Here is a 26,463-nt window from a genome sequence, read left to right as displayed (position 1 = left end):
AGAGAGAGCCAGAAGCACACTGAAGATTTGCATCAGGGCTTCTGTGAAGGGGTTGATCTGGTGTGGGGTCAACAACGGTCTGGGAAACTTAGGATGCGTCTGGACCAAAACTGAGGAATCAATTCTATGGCCAGGGACCTTGAGAGAATGTGACTTGAATCTTGTTGCCCTCCTGCCTTCTCTTTGGAGTCAGAGTGGCGAGTTGGTGTCAAATCCCACTTGGCTTTCTTATGTTTGTACTTACATTTTGACTTACCTGAGGATTTTGATCAGGAAGTACAGCGAGCATGGGAACAGCCCAGTGACCGGGATTGGGAATAAGACCATGACTTGGAGCAGTGGCAGGACATGCATGAAGACGGCAGCTTCTGTCTCTCTTCAGAGACATAGAACTTCAAATATTGGCATTAAATCATCTTCGGGTACTTTTGGACACATATTTCACACAACTTTGAGTTGTGTCCGAAACTTAGGCACCAGTGGTACACTTCGTGCATGTCTGTACAGAAGGACATGTTACTTACCTTCGGTAATGCCTTATCTGGTAGAGACAATATATAGTTGCAGATTCTTTACCTTAGAATTTCCCCCAGGTGTCGGTCTGGATCTGGAGATTTTTCTCGAGCAGAACCCTTGAGTGCCATTAGGTGGCGTTGATCAGCTCTGCGTCTGTCACTGGAGTCGTCCATGCCGGCTATGGCACCGTGGGTCCTATGTAGACACCACCCCAGCATGCTGGTGTCAGTTTGTTTACACGACTTTCCACGCCAGAAGTGCAGAGCCATAAAGAACACTGACCACTGATGCATAAAAACTAAGCCCCTGAAAGGAATTCCCTGTCCCTAGGAATCAGTTTGCAGAGTGTGGAAGATGGGAGGGTTGGTAAGAAATCAGCAACTAGATCTTGTCTCTACCAGATAATTAATTACCGAAGATAAGTAACTTGTCCATCTGACATCTAGTTGCAGATTCCTTACCTTAGAGTAGATATCCAAGCAATACAACCCCGAGGTGGGTCTGCAAACTAAGATCATACTAGAAAGTCCTGCAGGACCGAACGGACAAAATGACCGTCCCTTCGGACCTCACAGTCTAGGCAGTAGTTTTTGATAGACGTGTGCAGAGACGCCCACATTGCCACCTGACAGATGTCAAGCATCATAACTCTGCATGCTAATGCAGTGATCACAGCTTTAGCCCTGGTAGAAGAGCACACAAACCCTCACGGAGTTGCTGCTTAACCAATGTATGCCATATTTTAATGCATAGTATGACCCATAAGGAGATGGTCTGCTTCGGCACTGCCTGACCTTTCTACGCACCCACATAACCAACAGAGTTCATCATCCACTATGCACTCTTATGTATGATCAAGGTAGAATGCCAATGCTCTTTTTGGGTCCAGGCAGTGGAGTCTCTCTTCTTCCTCAGAAGGATGTGAGTGTGTCTAAAAAGTAGGTAAGGTGATAAACTGGCCTACATGAAAGGGTGTGACCATTTGTGGCAAAATGTGAAGAGGCTCAAAAGGAACACACATCAGGAATGTCAAAATCAGATTCAAATCTCATTGTGGCATAATTAATGGAGATACAGGAAATATATGGGTAAGACCCTTAAGGAACCTATGAACAATAGGAGACTTAAACAAAGAAGGTTGATCATGCAACCTCAAAAACACAGAGATAGCAGATAAATAACCCTTTAGAGCGCCCATAGTAGAACCCTGTTGGGCAGAGAAAAGATAAACAACAAGAACTCAGAGACAGGAGCAGAGAGATGGTCAATAGGCCTGTCTGTGCACCATGCCACAAGTCTCTTCTAACAACAGGCACATACCGTTTTGTTGGAGGGACGCCTCACTGCCAAGATAAAGACTTTGGGTGGTAGGTCAAAAGCTGTCAACTGCCACCACTCAATCTCCATGCAAGAAGGCGGAGACTGGACAGATCCCCCCAAAGGGGCAGTCTGATTGGAGGATCGATGGACATGCTTAATAGCTTGGGATACCAGACTCTTTGTGCCCAGTCCGGACACACAAGGATTACTTGGGCCTGGTTGTTCATAATCTTCTTGAGAACTCTGGGCAGAAGTGGTATGGGTGGAAAGGCGTGCAGGAGTCCTGATTTCCACTTGAGAGGAAAAGCTTTGCAGACTGAGTGCTGCCTTGGAAACTCCAACACACAACACTGCTGACATTGCGCAATCTCTGCAGAGGCGAACAGATCTAACCAAGGCTCTCCCCACTGCTGAAAGAGACCATGTGCCAACCAATGTCTCTTTGTGATCTACCAAGCACTGTTAGCTGAGTTTGTCCACTCTGACGTTCAGAGAGCCCACCAGATGTTGAACAATCAAGGAAATGCCCAATGTTCCAGTCACGTCCAGAAGCACAGAGCCTCTTGACAAAGGGTCCTCGACCCCACACCGCTTTGCTTTTTGCAGTACCACATGGCGGTGGTATTGTCTGTGAACATCTGCACTACCTTCCCTTTGAAAGAGGGAAGCAATGCTTTCAATGCTAGTCTGATTGCCCAGAAGTCCAACAGGCTGATGTGGAGTCCGGACTCCGCTAGAGACCAGACTTCTCCGATCTCCACCTCTCCCAGGTGGCCGCCCCATCCCAGGAGTGACACATATGTCACTACTGTCAGATCTGGTTGGGGAAGGGAGAGGGATCTGCCTCTGGCCCAATCACGGTTCGTTAGCCACCACTGCAGATCTTGCGCAGTTCCCTACGTGATGTGGACCATATCAGAGAGATTCCTCTGATGCTACATCTACTGGAACTTCAGGTCACACTGCAGAGCTTGCATATGCCATCTGGCACATGTCATCAACAAGATTTAGGAGGCCATGAGGTCCAGCAGGAGCAGAATCATTCTCACTGAAATCCTGAATAGAGGCTGAAACAGCAATATCATAGCCTGAATATCCTGGACTTGCTGCTCAGGAGGATAAGCCTAAAACTGCAATGTATTCACAACAGCTCCAATGAAAGGGAGCATCTGATAGGGAGTCAGGTGTGATTTTGGCATGTTTAAAGTGAACCCCAGTGAATGCAGGCAGTCTACCGTAGTCTGGAGGTGGGAGACGACAGCCTCGGGCAAGCCCACCTTCAAAAGCCAATTATCAAGCTAGGGGAAGACTGAAACCCTGATCTGGGCAGATGAGCTGGGACCACCGCCATCACATTGGTGAACACCAGAGGGGCCCTGATAAGGCCAGAGGACAGCACAGTGAACTGAAAGTACTCATGCCTACTGTGAACCGCAAGTAACATCTGTGGACAGGCAGGACAGGAATATGAAAGTAAGCGTCCTGCAAGTCCAACAGTACCATCCAGTCTCCTGTGTCCAGGGCAGATAGAACCTGAGCCAGAGTGAGCATTTTGAACTTCTCCTACTTGATAAAAAGATTGAGAGACTGAAGATCTAGGAGCCCTTGTCCTTTTAGGGCGCCAGAAAGGAGCATTAATAACAACCACAACCTACTTCTGGGACAGGAACCCTCTCTATGGCTCCCTTGGCCAAGAGACTGTAACTTCCTCTCAGGAAAGTGCCAAGTGTTCCTCCATCATTCAATCGTAGGACAGTGGCATGGATGAAGGGGTAGTCTCAAAGGTGAGGGAGTAGCCTCTTTGGACTATCTGCAGAACCCACATGTCTGATGCGATGCGCTGCCAGCGGATCAGGTGATGGCAGATCCTGCCTCCGGCAGGTCACTGTTGGAGAAGTGTCAAATATGGAAGCTTTGGAGGCAGCTGCAGGGAGAACGGGGACAGTGGACTGGCCAGACTGCTGGCTCCCTGATCAGTGAGGACAGTTGATCCCACATCCCTGGCCACACAGAGGCCGGGCAGCATGCATGGCACTGAAGCTGGAGGGGAACGGATGTGGCCTGATGCCCCTTCGGTAGCCACAAAAATAACAGAAAGCAGACTGAAGGGAGCAAGGGGCTGCCTAGCCGTAGCACGACAATCCTTGAGGAGATACAACGCCGAGTCTGCTTTCTCTCCGAAGAGATGGGTGCCATCAAAGGACATGACCATAAGGTTAGCTTGGACATCCCCTGAAAAGCCAGACATCCTCAACCAGGCGTGGCACCTCAGGGCCACTGTTGAAGCAACCGCTCTGTCCAGTGAGTTTGTCATGTCCAGTCCACATCGGATCATGAACTTTTCTGCAGCTTTTCTGTGACTCTCAGATCAGCAACTGCTTGGAAGGTACAGCCTGGACCTCCTCTGGGACCTGTGGCAGCACTTGCGCAACTGTATCCCACAGCGTGTGGGAATAACAGTCTAAAAGGCATGCCGTGTTTATCGATCGCAATGTCAGGCTGGCTGAGGAAAGTATCTTCTTTCTAAGTGTGTCTAGCCTCTTGGATTCCCTATCCGTGGGTGTGGAAGGGAACACGCCCTGGGAAGTGGAGGCTTAGATAACCTGGCTCTCAGAGGTGGGGTATTGTGTCAGGAAACCTGGGTCACCCGATGCAGGGCAATGGCAGCGGGCAATAGTCCTGTTCACAGGAGCCTCTTATGCTGGTTTTGGGCCTAGTACCCAGAAGGATAGCCATAAGAGCTTCATTAAAGAGGAGCAGGGATTCAGAGGATGACGTTCCAAGCTGAAGCACCTCTGTCAGGAGGTTAGTCCTGACTGCCACCAAAGGCAGCTCAAGGTCCAAGACCTCGGCTGCTCTTTGTACCACCACTGAATATAAAGCTCCCTCCTCCATAGCCACGGTAGGTAGAGAGCATGCCTGTATCTATGGAGGTATCCAGTCCACTGGCTGCACCCAGGTCCGTACACCAGTCCACGGGGTCTTGGAGCTAGTATTCTAAATGGTCCAGCGTCCCCTCCCCTTCCTCACTGTAACCTAGCCCATAGTAATAAGACTCAGGATCTGACATTTGGGGCAAGGCCCCTGCTGGCACTGGAGGCGGTATCGCAAGACGCCCATCGGGCTCCGTGTCGGAGTCTGCAATGAGGATGAGGGCGGTGCCTGGAGCGTCAACATCAGAACCAGCACCGCGGACGGTTGAATTGTTATGACCAGTGGTGATTCGAATATATGAATGTATCCCTCAGAGCCAAAGCCGAAGCCACCGGCATATAACCTGAAGTGGCCCCTTCCGACTCCACGGTGCTCGAAGGCGCACCAGTGGAGTCGGACTGCCCAAACATGAGGTGCATGGCCTCATAAAACTCTTTAAGCTGGGCAGGGGTCACTCTGGCTACCAGAAATCCTGGGAACAATGAAGTTGGCCCAGACGCAGACTCTGCAAATGGAGACCTTGTTCGATGATGCACTTGTTCCCTTGTCTCCTCGGCCGGCAGAGGAGGTGAAGCCGAAGAACATTTCAGCTTCGATGGCTTCTTATGCCTCAACTTACCTGAACGTCCCAAGGACTTGGAGTGGGACGAAGAAGATGGAGGGGCTCCGTGACCTTCCTTGTGACCGAGATCGGGACTTATGTGGAGCCGAACGCTGGGCTGCCATCAGCTTTAGGGACTGCAAAGCCTTCAGATTCATGGCCCTACTCTCGGAACACAACTTAGATCGTGGTCGTCCTCCAGACAGCAAAGGCACATAAGGTGCGGTTCCTTCAAGGACATCGCCGATGGCAGGATCCACGGGGTATGAACCCGGTCTCATCCCTAGATGCACACTCAAAAAAAAAAAGCTTCGACAAAAGTCAAGAAAAGACCAGTCAAAAAGTGACTGAGGGGTAGCTCTTTCTTCAAATCAGTGCTGGCTGCCCCAGAAAGAAAATAAATTATGTAAGAGCACTGGGATGGCACCTATTTAGGACCTACATCACATCCGGAATGGATGACACCAACAGTGGACACAGAGCCGATTGAAGCCACCCAGTGGCATGCAGGGGTACTGCTCGAGAAAAATCTTCGGATCCAGATTGACGCCTGGGGGAAATTCTAAGGTAAAGGATCTGCAACTAGATGTCTCAATCAGATATCTGCTTCCTGCATTCGTGGCGCAGCTTGAATTCTGTCATTTTCTGTGTGGACATCGTTCTCTAGAGCACTGTCCAAGATTCATATAGAAATGTCAGAAGACGAACAAAGTGGGAAGCAGAGCTCCAGATCCACAACAGAAGGCACAGAAAGAAAGGAACTGACTAGTGTTGACTATATGTGGCACTGCTCCATCATTTCCAGGGCAATATGGAGTGAGTACAGAGACACTCAAAGCCTCCAGTGGTGCGTGGGTGCACTGTTACAAAATTCTCCAGATCCATTTTAGCCCAGTGGGTATATTCAGAAAACCCAATACCAAAGAGTAAAGAATCTCTTGGGGACAGTCACAACTGGGCAATGTGGTATGCCAGAAGGCCAGTCTGACGGGTCAGTGTGTGGGCCAGATTTGTGGCTGTATGAGCCAGTTTTGTGATGTCATAAAACATCTTAGAGTGGTAATCTGCCTACTGCAAAACACAGTGTGTGCCCTGTCAATTAATGTATGTTTTCCAATCCAGAGCAAGATGGCACAGTCACTTAAAGCTCCCAGGGGAATAGCAAAGATGAAAAAGCAGGTCTAATAGAGAGGAAAGGAGGAGGAAAATATAATTGAGAGAACAAGGTGCAATGTGGATGCTATTATCTCACTAAAGTCAAGGTTGACAAACCAAAAACAATTTGTGTGTTCAAGAGCAGGGATGTGTCAATGTTATTTTCTTTGATAGGGAAGACACATAATAAATATTACCAAAAACACTGCCTGCAGATAGTACAAATGTGTGTAGTCCACCACCCCTCACAAACCACTGAGGCAGTATGTGTTATAAGGTTTAGAGTTATTCAGTTTACAAACATGGGTCAGTATTTTTACTCTCCAAATTTGCTAATGGGGAACTATTATTTTGGTGCCCGGGCTGTTTTTTTCTGTCTCAGTCACACCCTGGTCCCACCCCGCTTACCAAGGTATGTGGAGTCCGGCGTGGAGCGGTAGCTCTGTGTGGGTGAGCGAGCTGTGATATTGTGGGTTGGGGAACCTGGCAGGCTGTCGCTGGAAGACAGGGATCGGTTCAGGGAGGAGAGGCTGCGACTCGTGTGCAGGAGGTTAGACTGCTTGGTGATCTTCCGGAATAAGGAGCTCCTCTTTTTACTGCTGTGAAAGAAATAGGGATGTGGTAAAAATCAACATCTCACTCACTTCTACATCATTAGCGTACACACTTCAATACACTGACATTTTCGGTATCATTGTCCTACACACTTGAAGGGACTCTCACTCATTAAACACTTCAATGAAATGTCATTCATTTGCTATCACTGACCTTATCACTGATCTGAAATCATACTCTTGAGTGCCACCTTATTGATTCCCATCAATAGCATTACACTACAGTGGAATATAAGTAATTCACCATCATTGCCCTCATACAATATCAAGTGAATCTTTTCTCCCTCAGTGGCCTCAATCAGGTCAAAGCAGTGTCACTCATTCTGCATCACTGCCATTAAACAGTGAACAGGAATTATGTGCAGAAACTCCAGGCAGCTGGAAATTCCATTGTGGGCCAGAATCACTGCACAAAATTCCTTGTATTACCAGTAAACCTCAGGTAATTAAGAATTATTGTGAAGACCCAGATTTATTGGGTGGAATTTGTTACAGAATATCCAATTCCATGGAGTTTAACACAGACAGAGCAGATGGTAAATGTCTGCGAGATGCTAAAGTGGAGGGTGGGGAGACTACAGAAGTGAGTTTGGGGTAATTAAACAGAGAATGCTTACCCTGTGTGGTGGTAGATGGTCGAGTGGGAGCCGTGAACCAGAGCTGGGCTGCACTGCAACCCTTTCCCACAGCAATTTCACAGCTTGAATTTCCAGCCAGTAAGATGGGTTAAGGTGTATTTTCTGTCAGAGTCCAAACCTGGTCCCACCCCATTACCTAAGTAGAAGGAATCTGGAGAGAAGCAGTAGCTCTGTGTAATTGAGAAGGCTGTGAGCTTGTGGGTGGTGGAGCCGGTGTAATGTTTCCACACCTGAAAAATCCAGGGATGGAAACAACGTCCCCCTTAAAATTATGTGGAGCAGATTTCTGTATGGGAATTCCACTCTGCACAACTAATAATCAGGGCATGAGCATAGGGATACATTAAGCTTCTCTGCTTTTGAAGGCACTTACGATTGACAGATAGGCCCTCCTGAGCTCTTCTTAAACTAGGCTTGTACTACTCATAAACAAAGAAAGGAACAGAGGGGCAACCATTCTCTAAAGAGCTCAGAGACAGAGCACATTGACCTGCTTCATTGTTGCCTCTGGGTGCAAGCCATGCTGAACACCCTTGGGATATCTATATTGCAGTAAGACACCTTATGTGCCACACAGACCAGTCATTCAGAAAAGTGGTAAAGCTCTTCAACTGATAAACATATACTTGTCTTATTATGTTACTGAAAATCTCAGTCATGTGTATTGAAAGAGGAGGCAAAGACCCACATAGTCAGCTTCTCTGCAACTCATCAGTCCTCTTACAAAGGGGGCCAATGGGATAAAAGCATAAAGATGGGGTGTCTAGCCTTGATATTGCATGGAAGGGGTGTCAGTGCAAGCGTTTCTGGGTACCCAGATAAGATAAATGTACTGACAATAAACCTAAACAGTATTCAGTTATACAAATCGAAGTTATTTTGAAAATGTGGCATAAAGACTATCTCCATGCAAGATGCTGCAGCTCTAGACATGTGTTACTAGTGTGATGAGGATAATAGAAATAGTCTGTGGCTTTGTTAGGTTGAGCGTAAGTGAACAACCTAGTGTATACTTTAGTATACATCTCTGTGGGCTTAAAGCCACCCCCTGCTTCTCATCTGTTTGTTTCAGTGTCCTTTAAAATTGCTTGCTTGTGAGTGGTTAATGTTTGCTCTTTGTCCCACCTTTTGATCAATTGTTTACTCCCACGGAGCAATGCCATAGTACTTGTACCATTTCACTTGTCCCATTAGAGTAATTGTAAAGGGGCTACTTTTTTCTTTGGCCAAGAGCACTGCATGCAAGCGCAATCTTTCCAGTCGCTCAAAACTCTGATTCAGCAAACAGCATGGCACCTGTTTCACTGCCCCCTCGCTTCGTATATCAGCATGGCAGAACCTAACTTTTATCTACACGGCGCACACTTGCGCCCGGCTCACAGGCGCTGTGTTTCATGTTTCTTATTTTTTTGGTTAGTACCCATCACGATAGAGACAAACACACAACTGTGCATCTTCCTCTTCGCATCAGCATGGCTTCCGGCAGACCTGGGCCATTTTAACATCAGGCAAAAGTCATGCTATTCACGCCCTTCCTGCATCCTCCCATCTCCATTCAGCGTTCACCTGCATTGCCAAATAGGTATTCAGATGCTCTGGTCTTTCTCTGTTCGGTGCTCTGCTGCTTCTGCCTATTCTTGCTTACTCAGGACATGCTCAGCTCTCTATCAAGAGGCTGTGTTCAGGAAGGCGCAGCAAATCTCCCACAAAGAGGGTTTCGTTTGCTGACTACTTTTTATGTAGTTGCACAGGTTGTTACTGTGAAAGCTGAATTAATCATTAATGAATTTACATGAATTTTGCTAACATAGAAAATAATGTATGCCTTGGAAAATGTGCCCACTTGAGTGGCCACCATCACCCGTGTAATGATTACTACTAAACTCGCATCTATAGCTAAATAAGGGCCAGATGTAGGAAAAAAACAAATTGCGACTTGCAATTTGCGAGTCCGTGCGACTCGCAAATTGCAACTCGCAATTTGGTATGCAGAAAGGTGTCTCAGACACCTTCTGCAACTCGCAATGGGGTCGCAAAGACCCACCTCTTTAATATTACTGAGGTGGGTGGCATTTTGCGACCCCATTGCGAGTATGGGCACTCACGGGGATGGTGGCCTGCTGGAGTCAGCAGACCACCATGTCCGTGACTGCTTTTTAATAAAGCAGTATTTTTCCTCTATCTGCAGCCCGTTTTCCTTAAAGGAAAACGAGCTGCACTTAGAAAAAAACCTGAAACCTTTTGTTTCGGTATTTTTCAGAGCAGGCAGTGGTCCATAGGACCACTACCTGCTCTGAAAAATTATTTTTGTTTCCATTCACAAAAGGGAAGGGGTCCCATCGGGACCCCTTCCCGTTTGCGACTGGGTTACCATCCACTTCAAGAGGATGGTAACTGCGATTTCATTTGCGACCGCGAGTCGCAAATAGGAAGGGAACACCCCTTCCTATTTGCGAGTCGGAAATGCATTTTGCAAGTGCAATCCGACTCGCAAAATGCATTTCTGCATAGCAAAGAGGCTTTTGCGCCTCGCAAACGGCGTTTTTCGCTGTTTGCGAGGCGCAAACACTTTGCTACATCTGGGGACTTCATCAGGGCTTAATGTCATATAATCAGTCCAAAACAATTCTTATAACAAGATAGTCTCCGTCTGTATCTCTCGGTTGGTATCTAAATTCTATACAATGCTGTTCTAAGATACGGAAACGCTGCAGAGTGTATCGGACCACGCGGCGGCTTCCCGAACCCAAATGGAATTTAGATACCAACCGAGAGATACAGACGGAGACTATCTTGTTATAAGAATTGTTTTGGACTGATTATATGACATTAAGCCCTGATGAAGTCCTCAAGAGAGAAACTTCTCAGAGGATGAAACACGTGTTGGCTGTTCTTGTGGAGCACAATAGAACACTATGAATTAAACTGGACTCTGAGACAAACACGAGTTTGTCGTACTTTCACCAAGGAGATTGGACATTTGAACTTACTTCTAATTTGATATCATGAGTGCTCTGACATCTGTTTTTTTGCTGTTTTGTTTCCCTTGAGACATTGGAGGACGAGGGAAGATCCTCTTGTCAGTAGCACCGTGCCATGAACGGAATGTTTTGATTTTAATGGACGTTCTGTGAGCGCCCTAAATCCTATGAATTTCTTCCTAACCAGCACTGTTTTGACTACTTTGCTACATCTGGCCCTAAATGTGTACGTTGAACAGGCGCAGCTCCTCCATTTGGACGGAGGAGCGTCGTCCCCGTCAGCAGCACCAGCTGCAAACTTTTTAATACAAAAGAATAATAAACTGTGTTTATTATCCTTTTGTATTAAAAGGGGTCGGGCCACGGTCGTAACAGGGACAGAGGGGGAGTGCACAGAAGTCCCCCTCACTGCACATGTATGTTTGGCCGGCCATCTCGGGCCAGCCAAACACACATGCGCAGTAGGTCCTCTCCAGCCGGGCTGGAGAGAGCAGACCCAGGCTCCCAGTCTGCCTGGGAGCGCCCTGGCTGGGTGCTCCCAGCCAATCCTGACGCTGCTCTGAGCAGCGTCAGGATTAGCCGCAGGGCAGGCTGGGAGCCTGTGCCTGCAGCGAGAATGTAGGAGTGGAGCAGCGCAGCGATGCATTAAGGTACGTTTTTTTATTTTATTTTTTATTATTTTATTTTATTTCTCTCACAGTGCCAGGCTAGAGAGAGCAGACCCAGGCTTCCAGTCTGTATGGGAGCGCCCTGGGTGGGCGCTCCCAGCCAATCCTGAAGCTGCTCTGAGCAGCGTCAGGTTTGGTCACAGGGCAGGCTGGGAGCCTGTGCCAGCAGCGAGGATGGAGGAGCGGAGCAGTGCAGCGCGGCACGGCATTAAGGTATGTTTTTTTCTTTTTTTAAAAATTATTTGATTTTATTTCTTGCCCTTCCCCTGCCATGAGCTGCGCTACCCCGCCTCTTTTCCCTTGCACAAGCCTCCACTGACATTGAATAAAATGTACTAGTGGATCATACTAATGAATTAATGTTATGTATTTGCTTTAATGACATTAGCTGTTGACTAATTTAGAGGTTAGGGACTAGTTGATGAAACCTCATGTTAAGCTGCATTGTTTTAATAAATGTTCTGAATGTTTTGTGAATGTAGAGACTTAGGTCCTCATTATAATATTGGCAGCCTACCACCACGGCGAAGGCCGCTAACATACCGTCGCCGTGGCTACCGACCGTCCACCAAATTATGACCGTAGCCCGAATTCCGCCAGAAGGCTGGTGGAATTCCGGCCACAGTCATGGCGGCGGACGGCAGTAAGGTGACGCTGCTACCAGCAGCAGCGCCACACCAGCAGAAGGCCGCTGACCATATCATGAGCCATGATACGGCTTGGCGGTGTTTTGCTGGCGGATGCTGCTGCTGGCAGCAGCGCCGCGTCCCGTCTCCTGCCAGAGGACCCCCTGCAAGCAGGTAAGTCGGGTTCTCTGACAGGAGAGGGGGGTGGGGGGTGTTGTGTGCATGTGTGTGGGGTGTGTGTGACTGAATGCGTGCATGTGTGTGTAATGCATATGTGCATGAATGGGTGTAAGTGTACGTGCATGTTGTGTCATGAGACTGCGTGTGTGCCTGGATGTATGTTAGTGAGTGTTGCTGTGAGTGTGTATGAATGTATGCATGCTTGGGTGAATGTGGGTATGCATGTGTGTATGGGTGTGTATGTTTGTGCGTGTATATGTCAGGGGGGTTAGAAGGGGAGGGGGTAGGGGAGGACTCTGGGGAGGGGGCGGAGGAGACCCCTATCAGTGCAAGGGAAGGAATTCCCTGGTACTGATAGTGCCTACCGCCATGGTTTTCGTGGCAGTACAGAAACCACGGAAACCATGGCGGTGGGTGGGGTCAAAATGCCACGGGCGGCCTAGTGAAGGCTGCCGGGCTGGAGACTGTAGTCTCCAGACTGGCGGTTGTTACCGCTGTGGCTGTCGGTGTGTTAACTTGGCGGTTTGGCTTTGGCCAAACCGCCAGTGTCATAATAGGGGCGGTATGTACCGCCAGCCTGTTGGCGGTACTACTGCCACTATTACACCGACCGCTGGGGTCGTAATGACCCCCTTAATATTTTTTCATTTCTCACACTGTGCTGACAAAACAATTTGTACATGTCTTAAACTTTCTCATGAGAACTGCTTGGGAAGACTCCTTGCTCTAGAAAACTGCTACTATTTTAACTTGATGCATGAGAGAGAGATGTTCCCAGGAGCTAACAATGGATGCACTGACTGGAGCAAGGATTGCAACAAAAGAGTTACCTGATGAGCCTGACGATGGGAACAGAAGGAGAAGAGCCAATCATCAACATGTAAAAGACTGTCTAGTTATATCTTAGATTTAGGGCTCTATTTTTTTTGGGAACTACTGTGAACGTATAATGTTCTGACCAATGACAGCGTGAGAATTTGTTATAGGGAATTCAATATACTCAGACTACACTTTGTGGAAGCAGCCTATTAATTTTCCTCAGTTTACTTGCTCCTGAGCCCCAATTTCTCTTAGCCCACTTCTGAGCTTATTTTCTTCTGCCCACTCTCTGCTATCTTTACCCCATAGCAGTCCCGTTTGAAGAGCTGAGAAGTCCCTGATATTTCTTTGTTCCTCTTAACCATCCTTGTAGAGAGGTTTCTGTTAATGATGGTTCCTTGATTTATTAACCATCCTCGTAGACTATTTGCGGCATGCTGATTTTTAGCTTGATGTCCCTTTTTGTGGTTCAGTTAACTTAGAGCCCAGCCGTGGCTGAGCCATTTCCTTCCACTGCCAATTGCTGATGCTGACCAGACGGATGTCCAACTGACGAAGAGAAATTTCAACTTGCTGATCCATTCAAGGAGAGATATAACAATATTATTGTCTTTGTTTTAGATTTTGTTCTTTTCTTTTAGGCACCGACCGCTATTTTGGATAGAGCCTTAGTTAGATGTTTTCAAAATTAACTTTTGACAAAAATTGTTTTGCATAAAGTCCAAACATGCTAGTGTAATTGGATGGTTGGTTAGAAAGCTCAATAGTTGACAAATGCTATTAATTTAGAAATTATTTTGTTCACCTGTTGACTCTAATTATATGCTATTTCTGTTGCTCAATTATTATTGCTATTGATTTGTACCGTGATTCTTGAATGTTTACTTGCCAATGCTTTAGTTAAGTTGAGATTCTTTCGATGATTTTGACAGCCTGTGTTATTCATTTATGTGTATCATTTGGTATGTAGACTAATTTACGTGATGTTAGCATTGTTAATATAGGGAAATAAACTTTCTAACTTTCACTAAAAGGTGTGGTTGTTCATGGCCATATGGGTCATGGCACGTGAAGTTTACTGACTCAAGTTCTCTGATAAATTGATTGTTCTATATGTTATTGTCATTTGATGTGGCTATGAGTATTGAAGGCAAAGATGGTGGAATCATTCTAAGTGCAGTCAAAAGGTCCATCAAACCTTTAACATGCCCCCTTACAATAAATTATAATATATAAATTGTTTAGGGAGTTTACGTACTCCAAAGTGTGTGAATAGGGAAGTCGTCGACCTTCACATGTGTGTGGTGCTTTGTGCTCAAAAATTGCCCACGTGATTGTTGGTATACCGGCGTATTATATAAGTGTATGGGACACTTGGCTTATATTGTAATTTGTCTGTTTAATAGGTCAATTGGGAGTGGATAATAAACTCAGAGTGCGTGTTAAAGTGAGTGATAGGTTTTCGACTGAGATTTGGTGAGTCCTTTGTGCACCAGGAGGATCCAATGATCAGTTGAGAGTAAAATTTGTGGGTCGAATTTGGCTTGAGAGTCAGGGAAACTGAGATAGAAGGAGCATCTGTTAGAGCTAAATGCTGCACTTGAAAATTCATAAGGTTTATGAAGCAATTGTGTTACCTACCTGTAGTAAACAGACAAGTTGTGTGTTGATTTTATTTAGTGCTTGCAATATTTGCATTTAGTTTGGCACGGATCTGAGTTAAGGAAGGCAGGCCGGAGGGCTTTGTCAGCTGCTGTACGTGTGAGTGTGACGTCACTACAGCTGTGCTGTGATAAGTTGGTTAGTGAGAAAGGTTGCAAACGGATTGGTAGACAACAGTGAAGCGTAATTGATTGAAAAGGTAGAAAAAAAGGATTTTGGAATTGAAATGTACTTCCTGATTCAATTGAAGTAGTATAAAATACAAAAATGACATTTTTCAAAGCTTTAAAGAGTGCCCTAAGAGGAGATGCGTTCATTCCAGTGAGAATAGGAGAAGTTACACCGTCAGAAGATACACCCGCCTATATCTTATTCGAAGAACACGTTGCTGCGCCATGTCTTTGGCTAAAACAATGGTGCAAAGAAACAGAAAGAGAAGGGAGCTTAGCATTTCCTGCTCACAGAACATTTAATTTGAGGATCTCTGAAAATTTGAGGGAGGGTACTGTATGATTCAAAGCCTCCTCCGAGACCTGCACAATTTGAAGCATTAGCTATTTGGGAATTAGTGGCCAGACAGCAACAGCAGCAGAAATTTGAGAGGAGAATGAGAAAAGGTGAGAAAACTTTAGTTGAGACGAGATGGGATAGTGAGCAAAAACTTTGGAGAACGGAGACTTTACAGGGAATTAAGAAGTTTCCTGCAATTGCACAAGAGAATTAGAACAAGACCAGAAAGAGTACCAGGAAGAGGGATTCCTATCCTTCTGATGAGAAACAGCAGAGATCGACTGAGTCTAGAGTATCTTTGACTTTGGATGAGGACTCAGATGATGACGAGTTTATTCTACAATTATAGAGAAATGGTCCCCCACCGTATGCAGCACGTGAGTCAGGTCCAAGTACTAGTGCAGACCCTACAGCCCTGGTGCCTATCGAAACTGCACAAGGACAGATACAGGTTAGCCATAATGTCCCTACCGCTTCTGTGACTCAAATACCTATGCCGCAGGTTGACATACAGAAGATTTATCCAGATGTACCTACTGTAGACACTGCTACGAGTTTAATGGTGCCGACAGGACAAACCCACATGAGACAAGTTTACCAGAAACCAACACTGATCCAGATAGAATCTACCACAAATGTAATGCCTTCTATTCAAACACATGCACTCCCGAGATACATCCTTACAGCAGGGTCACAGACGGAGATGTCTGAGTTTACCAGTCAGGGAGCAGGAGTATGTAACCTAGAGATCCAAATGTCCTAACGAGTCCGGACGTTGTGTCCTTACCCGTTACCATTGGTCCAGTTAAACCATTATTTGCCCAGGGAAATAATAAAAGCAGTGAACAGAGAATTCTGAATCCGAGTGTGGAAATGGAAAGGTTCAATGGAAATGCAGGAATGATGACTCTAATGAGACCGACATCCGATGGGACAGGTCCGTTAATTGATTTGAGTTCTTTTAGGACTCCTCCAAATAATCAAGGGATTACAGACATAGGTCCTAACCCAAGCATGGTGACGCCGGAGACCCCGAGCCTAACGTTACAGCAAATGCCCAGTGTAAGTAACAATAATGTCTCATTTGACAGTTTTGACAGCTCAGCAATTAACTGAATGGCTGGAAAAGCTGAGTAGCACACAAGGAGATCCAAGTGGAGGAAGTTCACTGAATCTGACCAGGCTTAGACTCGAAGCAGAGGAACTGACTGAGGGAACAATAGGGCTAGACAGAATTGACTCGTACCGTGAAGAGGAGTTGCGTTATTTGTGCAAACTGATTACCAACAAAGCAGGAATAGTACATCCGGAATTAGCAGATCTGGCAGAGAAATATGACATAGAATTTGACTCAAAGGACTTTGAGAACATAAGAATACCGGGAATGAAAATTCACATTAGGGAACTAATTCAGAGCATTCAAACATGGGGAGCCTTAGATAAGTGGGAAGGCAGATGGTTGAAGAAACAAGACAAGAAGAAAAGGGACTCTGAGAATCTTACCACAAATGTGCAGCAGGTTGATGACCCAGTGAAAATATTGCCAATGAGAGAAATTCCGGGAGGGAATTTTGTTCATGTCCCTTGGAGCCGAAGTGACATTTTATTGTTTACCAATGATTATCCCAGATTGAGAGAGAAGCCAGTGGAGTGGTACAAGCAAACGGATAGGTTTGTGAAGCTCGCAAAATGCTTGTGGCAGAATTTGAACACCTTATTAGAAATAGTAGTCCCAGCATATTTTTGGGCCGAATGCAGGAGGAGTGTAGATTGGCCAACAAGAGAACCTCAGAGAGATCCGGCTACAGGTGCACCATCTCCCGATGGAATTAAATATGACTATAAGGTGATTCAATTTTTGAAAATGAGAATTTCTCCCAAGAACATTGATTGGCAGAGATTTGACAGGACAGCTGAAGAAGGGAAAGAGTCGATACATGCGTACTATGAGAGATTGTTGCAGGCATTTAAACATTACAGTGGTGCAGAGACAATTGAGCCGAAAGGCATGATTCATTTTGTGTTCAGATTTGTTGAGGGGTTGAGACCTGAAATTAGCCAGATGATCAAGAGGCATTTGATTTGTTGGCAAGCAACACTGATTGATGAAGTGTTGCAGTATGCGAAGTACTGTAGTGATAAGATTGAGTTAAAGCAGAGAAAGTTGAAAGAGACGGCAATGGTGATGCAGATTAAAGCAGCACAATCAGGAATGCAGGGAGGTTTTCTGCAGCAGAGTAGGGAAAAGTGTGGGTGCAGAACCAGGCGAAAGGTAGAGGTCGTGGTGGAGTTGGGAATGTGAACCGTGGTCCTGATTTGAATACTGTGGTTACTCAGAATGATGTGCAGGGAATGATAAGGATGTTACCTTGTCACACTTGCAGAGGCCTCGCACATTGGAAACGGGAGTGTCCAATGTTAGGACAGGAAATTGTTGTTCAGAAGACAAACAAAAGCAATTCTTTTCCAAATATAAGAGGACCAAGAATGAGAGGTCAAAATCCAAATTTTCAAAATAATGTGAACCAAGTGCAAGGTCTTCAGCCTATGCAGCAGATACAAATGCCACATTTGCAGATACCCCAGGCCCAGCAAATGCAACCTCAAGTCCAAATGGTATATAGGCAACAAATTCAGATACTTCAAGCCCCAATGGAACAGCAGCAGGTGATGCTTCCTCAGCAGGGCACAGGTCAAAGGTTTAACACGAGTAATAGTATGAGCTGCATATCAGTATTTGACAAATCCGATTACAGAACTAGTCCCAGTAACAATTGGAATCTTCAAAGGATTACACAAATTCGTAGTTTGCGACTTGTGTCCTGTTTCCTTACTAGGAAGAGACTTGCTGTGCAAAACGAGATGTTCAATTACCTGTTTGAATGATGGCATTGCCTTTCAGACAAATAGTGATGATGAAGATGATATGCCTGAAGGAACAGATTGTGACTCAGTGAATGTGGAGTACCCTTTGATCAGTTTCTTTCCAGTTCCTACAATACGAGATCCTCCTTCTGATTTACAGGGAACTGTTAAGATGAAGGGATGGGATTTTACAGGAAACGACATTGGTCTAATAAAAGCAGTTGAGGCAGTAAAGGTGCCAGTGAAGCCAAGTGCAGCTTTTTCCCAGATTTCCCAATACCACATGACACAGGACACTATTGAAGGGATTGCCCCTATAATTTTGGAATTTTTAAAACAAGGTGTCTTGAACAAAGTAATGAGCGGCCCAGGTAACTCACCAATCATGGTTGTACGAAAACCCTGTGGGAAATTCCGAATCGTCCAGGACTTGAGGAAAATGAATGATATTTTGATTAAATGTTGTCCTGTGGTGCCAAATCCAGCAGTGATATTGTTTCAGATCCCATGTGATGATGAATGGTTCGCCGTAGTGGACCTAGCACAAGCATTCTTTTCTATACCTCTACATGAGGATGGCCTGTTTCACTTTTGCTTTAAATTCCTGGATAGAGTCTATTGCTGGTGCAGGATTCCACAAGGATTTTTGGAGTCACCGTCCATCTTCAATCAGTTATGGAAGAAGAATCTGGAGTCATTGGAAATGCCTTTCCAATCGACCTTGGTGCAGTACATTGATGATTTGTTAGTTGCTTGAAAGACAAGGTAATGTTGCAAGTATGATACTATTGCCTTGTTAAATCACATGGGAAAGAATGGACATAAAGGCCCTGATTCTAAGCTTGGCGGGAGGCGGTAGCCGCCCGCCTAGCGGGAACCGCCAGAAGACCGTACCGCGGTCAAAAGACCGCGGCGGTCATTCTGGGTTTCCCACTGGGCTGGCGGGCGACCGCCGAAAGTCCGCCCGCCAGCCCAGCGGGAAACATCCTTCCCACGAGGTAGCCGGCTCAGAATGGAGCCGGCGGAGTGGGAAGGTGCGACGGGTGCAGTTGCACCCGTCGCGAATTTCAGTGTCTGCAAAGCAGACACTGAAATTCTTTGTGGGGCCCCCAGGGGCCCCACGACACCCCATACCGCCATCCTGTTCCTGGCGGGCGAACCGCCAGGAACAGGATGGCGGTATGGGGTGTCAGAATCCCCATGGCGGCGCAGCTGCGGATTCCCATGGGCAGCGGAAAGTCCGCGGTACACCGCCGGCTTTCCGCTTCTGGCCGCGGCTGTACCGCCGCGGTCAGAATGCCCGGCGGAGCACCGCCAGCCTGTTGGCGGTGCTACCGCCAACCTCCGCCATGGCGGTATTTACCGCCAGGGTCAGAATGACCCCCAAAGTGTCCCTGGCAAAATTTCAGCATTGTCTGAAAAAAGTGAAGTATTTGGGACACCAAATTGATAAGAGAGCTAGGAAGATTTCCAGAGAGAGGGTGACAGCTATATTGCAGATGAATCTCCCAGATATACAAAGAGAAGTCAGAATGTTCCTGGGAATGGTGAGCTACTGTCGCCAGTGGATTCCCGACTTTTCAATAATTTCTAAGCCATTGCAGAAGGTGACTCACAAAGAAGTTACTGATCCCTTAGTGTTAGACCAAGCTTGCATGAAAGCCTTTACTGAGTTGAGAGAGAGTCCGTGCAAAGCTCCGGCTTTGGAAATGCCTGACTACATGAAACCATTCATGTTGTTTTGTCATGAGCATGATGCATGTTCTTTGTCTGTCTTGACTCAAGTTCACAGTGTTGTAAACCGCCCAGTAGCATATTTTACAGCTACTTTGGACCTAGTTGCAGCAGCATTACCTGGCTGTCTGTGCACAATAGCAGCGGTTGGATTGAGCCTCACTCAGAGTAAGAGCATTGTGATGGGACATCCTTTAACTGTACTCCACTGAAGTTTTGCTTGCCCAAACAAAGACCCAACACCTTACCAACGTAAGGGTGTCTAGATATGAGAGTATAAATTTGGTTTCTCTGAATGTTCATCTGAAAAGGTGTACAGTGCTTAATCCAGCAACTTTGCTCCCAAAAGAAAATGTTGAAACTGATAAATTGAAAGAGGTTGAACATGACTGTCTGGAAGTGACTGATTTGTGCACGAAACCGAGACCTGATATTCAGGATACCCGATTGGAAGAATATGACCAAATAATTTTTGTTGATGGTTTCCGTTTAAGAGATAGCATGGGAACATTGAGAGCAGGATACGGTATGTGCACAATTTCTGGTATACTCAAAGCTTCCTGGTTTCGAGGAGTGTATTCTGCTCAAGTGGCTGAATTAGTGGCTCTTACTAGATCATGCCATGTCTTTGCATGGCTTAAAGTTACCATTTATACTGATAGTCAGCTATGGTCACAGAGAGGTTTCCTGACCTCTTCCGGTTCGCCAGTTAGAAATGGTGAAAGAATTTATGATTTTTTTACAAGCTTTACAAGTGCCTGCAAAGATTGCAGTGGTGAAATGCAGTGCACACCTGAAATCACAAGATTTTGTATAATTGGGAAATGGATATACGGATCACGTCGCAAGGTTTTGCGCATTGTATTGTATATCCTTCAAACACAAATGGGAATTGTTACCTGAGCAAGAAATATGTACAAATTATACTTTAAATGTGATTGACGCTTGGGAAGAGCTGAAAGCACTTTGAGAAAATGATGACAAAGATGAAAAGCAAAGATGGGTTAAAATGAAATGTGTACTAAGGGATGATGATGTGGGGATATCAGGATAAGGCCAAATAGTACTACCAAATAACTTGTTGGCTCAAATGGCTAGATATTATCACGGTCAAGCACATGTTGGGAGGGATGTCATGATTCGCACCTTCAAACAGTTCTGGTTCAATCCAAAGTTTAGACAGGTTGCTGAAGCAGTTTGCCACCGTTGCGTCATCTGTCAACAGATGAACATGGGAAAGAGGACTGTGGTCAATATGAGCCACATTGGAAGAGCTGGTGGTCCATTTAGCCGAATGCAGATGGATTTTATTGAGATGCCTGTGTATGAAGGATTGAGATATGTGCTGGTGATTGTGTGCATTTTTAGTCACTGGATTCAAGCCTAGCCCACACGAAGAAATGATAGTCTTACTGCAGCAAAGCTACCGCTTAGGGATCTGATACCTCATTTTGAATTTCCGGTCTCTTTAGAGTCAGATAGAGGAAGTCACTTCAACAATGAAGTAATTAAATTGCTGTGTTCAGCCTTAAACATTGAGCAGAAGTTGTATTGTAGTTATCGCCCTAAAGCATCAGGACTTGTTGAGCAAATGAATGGTACCTTCAAGTCAAGACTTGCGAAAATGTGTGCGTCCATGAATCTGAAATGGCCAAATGCACTACCACTAGTTCTGATGAGTATGAGAAACATACTGGACAGTAAGACTGGACTGTAGCAGCATGAAATCCACATGGGCAGAGCAATGAGGTTGCCAGCGGTTCCTGCAAATGCTCTTGTGAACATATCAGATGATATGGGGTTGGACTACTGAAAGGGTCTGGCTGATGTGGTTCGCTCTCTCTCATCAGGTGGAAGCTACCACTGTGCAACCGTCTCAAGATCAAAGCCACAACTTGAAAACTGGAGATTGGGTTGTGATCAGAAAACACATGAGGAAGACTTGTTTGGAGCCTTGGTGGAAAGGACCGTATCAAGTAGTACTGGTTACTATGACAGCCTGAAGTGTGCAGGAGTTCCGAACTGGATTCACGCCAGCCATACTAGGAAAGTACCTTGCCCTCTGGACAATGAAGACGAGTTGTTGAGGGTACCAGCAACTTCTGGACAGACTTCAGAAAAGGAGAAGGAAACTGGAGAATCAGAGACTGACTCTGAGCAGACCAAAGATAATTTAGGCACTCCTGTGAGAGACGAAGTGGAGGACACACAGGAGGGTGACAATGAACAATCCTCAACCGAGGTAGCAGGAGAGTCTGGTCAGAGGAGGGCTCTCCCAGAAGCAGATGGTCTTGAAGGACAAGCAGAGCAAGCGATATACCCTGAGGTAGAAGGAATTGAGGCGGATTAAAGTCAAAACTATCTAACTCGTCTAACAGAAGTCACAGGTACATCGAGTCAAAATCCTGCAGAGCTAGAAGAAGCTGAAAGTTCAACGTTGAAAAGAATGTTAACCAAGGGTCATCTGAAAGGAGACAAGTGGCAGAAATCACAAGCTAAGAGAAAAGAATCAATTACAGTGTCAACAACTGAAGAAGAAGTAGGCACCACCAGAAAAGAAGATTTGAGTGATGGAGAGTTGAATGGAGATCAAAGATTGAAAAGACAGCAAGTTGCAAGTAGAAGGTACGTATGCCCTGAATGGATGAATGCAACGACTAGTGTTTAGCAGAGTTAATTTTTGTCTTTTTGTTTTGATTTCGAGACCCCAGGTCAATATTTTGGAACAAGAAGCACATCAATGAACTTCGTAAAGTTGTGAAACTAAGAAAAGAAAGGAGACCATTGAAAAGCAACCTGAAAAGACCTTTTTGGGATAAACTGATCTGACAAGCTGCTAAACCGATTTTGACTACACTTACTGATTTTTGTCGAAAGTCCTTGGAAAGAGACTGAAAGATGTAAATATTTGCAAAGAAGATTTTGTTTTCCTCAGTAGAGGAAGGGATTACCTATCATAGCTTGCCATTAAAGTATGGAATTTTACTAACAAGGTTCTATAACCTGGAGTATATTCAGTATTTCTCGTTTGTTCCTATAATTAAATACTTAAGTAGGGTGGCTAAAGAAAATACCATAGAATTAGTAAGAGGATTCTTTTAGCCCTCATTAACATTTGGAACTGCTTACGCTCACAGGAATAATTTGACATGTTTTCTTACCCCAGTAGAAAAGAGCTTCTTAGATCAGACGGATGACAGGAGAAAGGCACTGAAGGAGAAATTAGAAAAGGGCTTAAAGAAAAGGACATTTAGAAATGACTATGCATTTAGTGAGATCAAAACGCAAGGGGACTTAGGGCCAGATGTAGCAAAATGGCAATTTGCGACTTGCAAATTGCGAGTCCCTGCGACTCGCAATTTGCAAGTCGCAAATTGCTATGCAGTACGGTGTCTCAGACACCGACTGCAACTCGCTATGGGGTCGCAATGACCCACCTCATGAATATTCATGAGGTGGGTCGCAAATTGCGGCCCCATAGCGAGTATAGGCACTCGCTAACATGGAGGCCTGCTGTCGTCAGCAGACCTCCATGTTCGTGACTGCTTGAACAATAAAGCAGTTTTTTTTTTTTTTAGGTGTAGCCCGTTTTCCTTACAGGAAAACGAGCTGCACTTAAAAAAAAAAACGAAACCTTTAGTTTCGGAATTTTTTCAGGGCAGGGAGTGGTCCCTTGGACCACTCCCTGCCCTGAAAAAATATTTGTGGGTCCAGTCCCAAACTGGAAGGGGTCTCATGGGGACCCCTTCCAATTTGCGAGTGGGTTACCATCCACGTGAAGTGGATGGTAACTGCGATGCCATTTGCGACCGCGTACGCGGTCGCAAATGGTATTGCATCCCACTGCGAGTCGCAAATAGGAAGGGAACACCCCTTCCTATTTGCAAGTCGGAAATGCATTTTGCGAGTCGGTTCTGACTCGCAAAATGCATTTCTGCATAGGAAACTGCGTTTTGCGACTCGCAAACGGCAAATTTTGCCGTTTGCGAGTCGCAAACAGTTTCCTACATCTGGCCCTTAGCTTTAGATGCAGAACATGTAGGGAAGCTTTGTGTATATAGGCCTAAGTCTAGAACTGACACATTGTCTGTGGGAACGAGTGAGTGTAGACATTTGTTCCTTTTCTAGAGTAAATGGACCTTTATGTTAAATGGACAAGATCCAGCTATTCCAGGGGTTTATTACATCTGTGGACCAGATGCTTATTACCGTCTTCCAAGAGGATGGTATGGCACATGTTACTTGGGAATAGTTTCAGCAAAGATTTATCAACTGGAGAACCTGAAAGGATTACACCGTGTTAGACCAAAGAGGGAATCTTATTCTGGCATAGTTGGAGATATATTTGGGGCAATGATTCCATCAGTGGGAGTTACTCTGAATTCAGTGGAAATGTGAAAGTTGTCTACTATAGTGGATAATATGCTGACTAGCTTTTCAGGAGCCATGATCCTAATAGATACAGAAATGGCTGAACGGCTGCAGTAAGACCTATAACTCTTCAGAACTGTCTTGCGTTAGACATCCTTTTAGCAAAGGAAGGCAGAGTTTGTTAACTGGTACAATCGCAGCATTGTTGTACTTTTATCCCAGATAATAGTAAGAAAGTTAGAAGCTTTATTAACAATTTGACTAATATCAGCTCTGATTTAAAAGAATTGAATGGACCTGGAGTTTGGGAAAAGATTGGCAAAGGTTTTGCTTCTGTGGGAAATTGGCTGGGCAACCTAGGGAAAGGCGTAATTTTGAGAATAATACAGATAATGTTGATTATTGTGATTTGCATAATTGGATCATGGGGAATTTATCAATTGTATCATGTGATCAAAGTGAAGCAGTTGAAAAATGATCAGAGGAGGGAAGAAAATAAAGTGGAGAAATACTTTACAGAAAATTCTAGAAAGGGAAGAAGAACAAAAGGTTATAGCGAATCAAAATTTTAGTTAAACCCTATGCAGCCAAGGATGTAACGGTTACATCCTTGGCTGCGGCGCTGGGGTGCCAAGGACATAACCGTTACATCCTTGGACCGGCTCATGGGGGCCACGCTAGCGCTCCCCCCATGAGCCTTGCCCCCATGCCAGGGATGGAAGGGGAATCGCTTCCCCTTCCATCACCCCCCAAGTGACGTCTGGTGATGTCAGCGCACGATCGCGCGCCAACCTCATCAGAGGTCGCCTTCCATTGCAGATCGGAAAATAAATGCTTTAGCATTTCTCCTCCGATCACGTGGAGTGGGCGAGACAGGCATCAAAGGAAAGGAAAGGCCTAGACACAAGGGAGTTTTTAAAAATGTTTTATTTACTTATAGGGGAACGGCCCCTTGGGCAAGGGTTGCTCCCCAGGGGGGCAAATTATTTGAAGGCCTTTTCTGTCCCCTCTGGGGGCAGATCGGCTTATTATAATTAATAATATTATAATTAGGCCGATCTGCCCACGGGGGGCAGAAACCGCTAGACACCGCTGTTTTATTTGTTTATATGTGGGGAATGACCCCTTAGGCAAGGGTCACACCCCTGGGGGCAAAATTATCTTTAGGCCATTTCTGCCCCTCTTGGGGACAGACTGGCCTATTTTGTTTAGGGCAAAACCACTAGGCACCAGGGATTTATTTTTGCACCAGTTTCACACAGGGGGAGCGAGCCCTTAGGCAAGGGTCGCTCCCCTGGGGGCAATTTTATTTTGGGCTATTTCTGCCTCCCCTTGGAGACAGATTAGCCTATTTCCATTAGGCTGATCTGCCCCAGGGATTGGTGTGTGTGTATGTGTATGTTTTGTTAGGGGGGGCAGCCTCTTAAGCAAGGGTCGCTCCCCATGGGGGCACATTACTGTTGACTGTCAGCCTATTTTGAAAGGCCCATCTGCCCCCAGAGGTGGCAGAACACCCACCAGAGACCAGGGAAGATCTTTTTCAGAAAAAGAGGGCGAGGTATGTCCATACCCCGCCCCCCAAATAAATGGGGCTGAAGTTGTTCTGTCCACCGGTGGGCAGATGGGGCAATTACCCCCCGATCCACTCCCCAGGGGGCAGAAAGCCTACTAAATGCCAGGGAATTTAACACAAAAAAAATAGTCGGGTGGTGGCTACCAACAAGTATGGGCATGGTTATGCCCCCACCCCAAATGAAGGGGGTAACAGTCTTTCACCTCTCCCCCGCACACTAAAACATCTTATCCCATGGCAAGCAAGAAGACATTTGATTATTTTGGGTTTTGGTTTTACATTTGGGCCATGAGAGCTTGTCTACCTCTCAAAATCGTCCTACTTGGAATGGTGAGGGCTGCACTTTTTGAACTTTGCTACGCTGCCTGTAGAAAAATCAACAAAGCCTAGACATATCTGGAAACTAAACATCTGGGTGAGTCCAGGGTGGTGTGCTTCACATTCACCCCGCACCATTTTCTTATCCACAATGCCCTGCAAACCTCCAACTGGAAATCACACATTTGTCCTACATTTTTGTGATGGAACCTTCCGGAATCTGCAGGAATCCACAAAATTCCTACCACCCAGCATTGTCACATCTATACCGATAAAAATTCTGCCCCACTTGTCAGCCTTAAAATTTTTTTTTTCAAACTTCCCTTTTGGACCCTCTTTGGTTCCCCCTCAATTTCAACATGTTTTTGGCTCTTCCCT

General features: G+C 45.7%; 1 protein-coding gene across 1 annotated transcript in view; it reads right to left on the bottom strand.

The window, feature by feature from the left end:
* Positions 1–26,463, bottom strand: part of MAST1 (microtubule associated serine/threonine kinase 1) — a 696,806-nt gene that overhangs the window by 69,227 nt on the left and 601,116 nt on the right. The window contains exon 26 of the mRNA XM_069231862.1: positions 6,935–7,125. Coding sequence (XP_069087963.1) covers positions 6,935–7,125 — 191 coding nt within the window. The remainder of the gene's footprint in view (positions 1–6,934; positions 7,126–26,463) is intronic.

This window comes from Pleurodeles waltl, chromosome 4_2, assembly GCF_031143425.1.
Source record: "Pleurodeles waltl isolate 20211129_DDA chromosome 4_2, aPleWal1.hap1.20221129, whole genome shotgun sequence".
Taxonomy (NCBI): domain Eukaryota; kingdom Metazoa; phylum Chordata; class Amphibia; order Caudata; family Salamandridae; genus Pleurodeles; species Pleurodeles waltl.
This window is presented reverse-complemented; position numbering and strand designations above follow the sequence as displayed.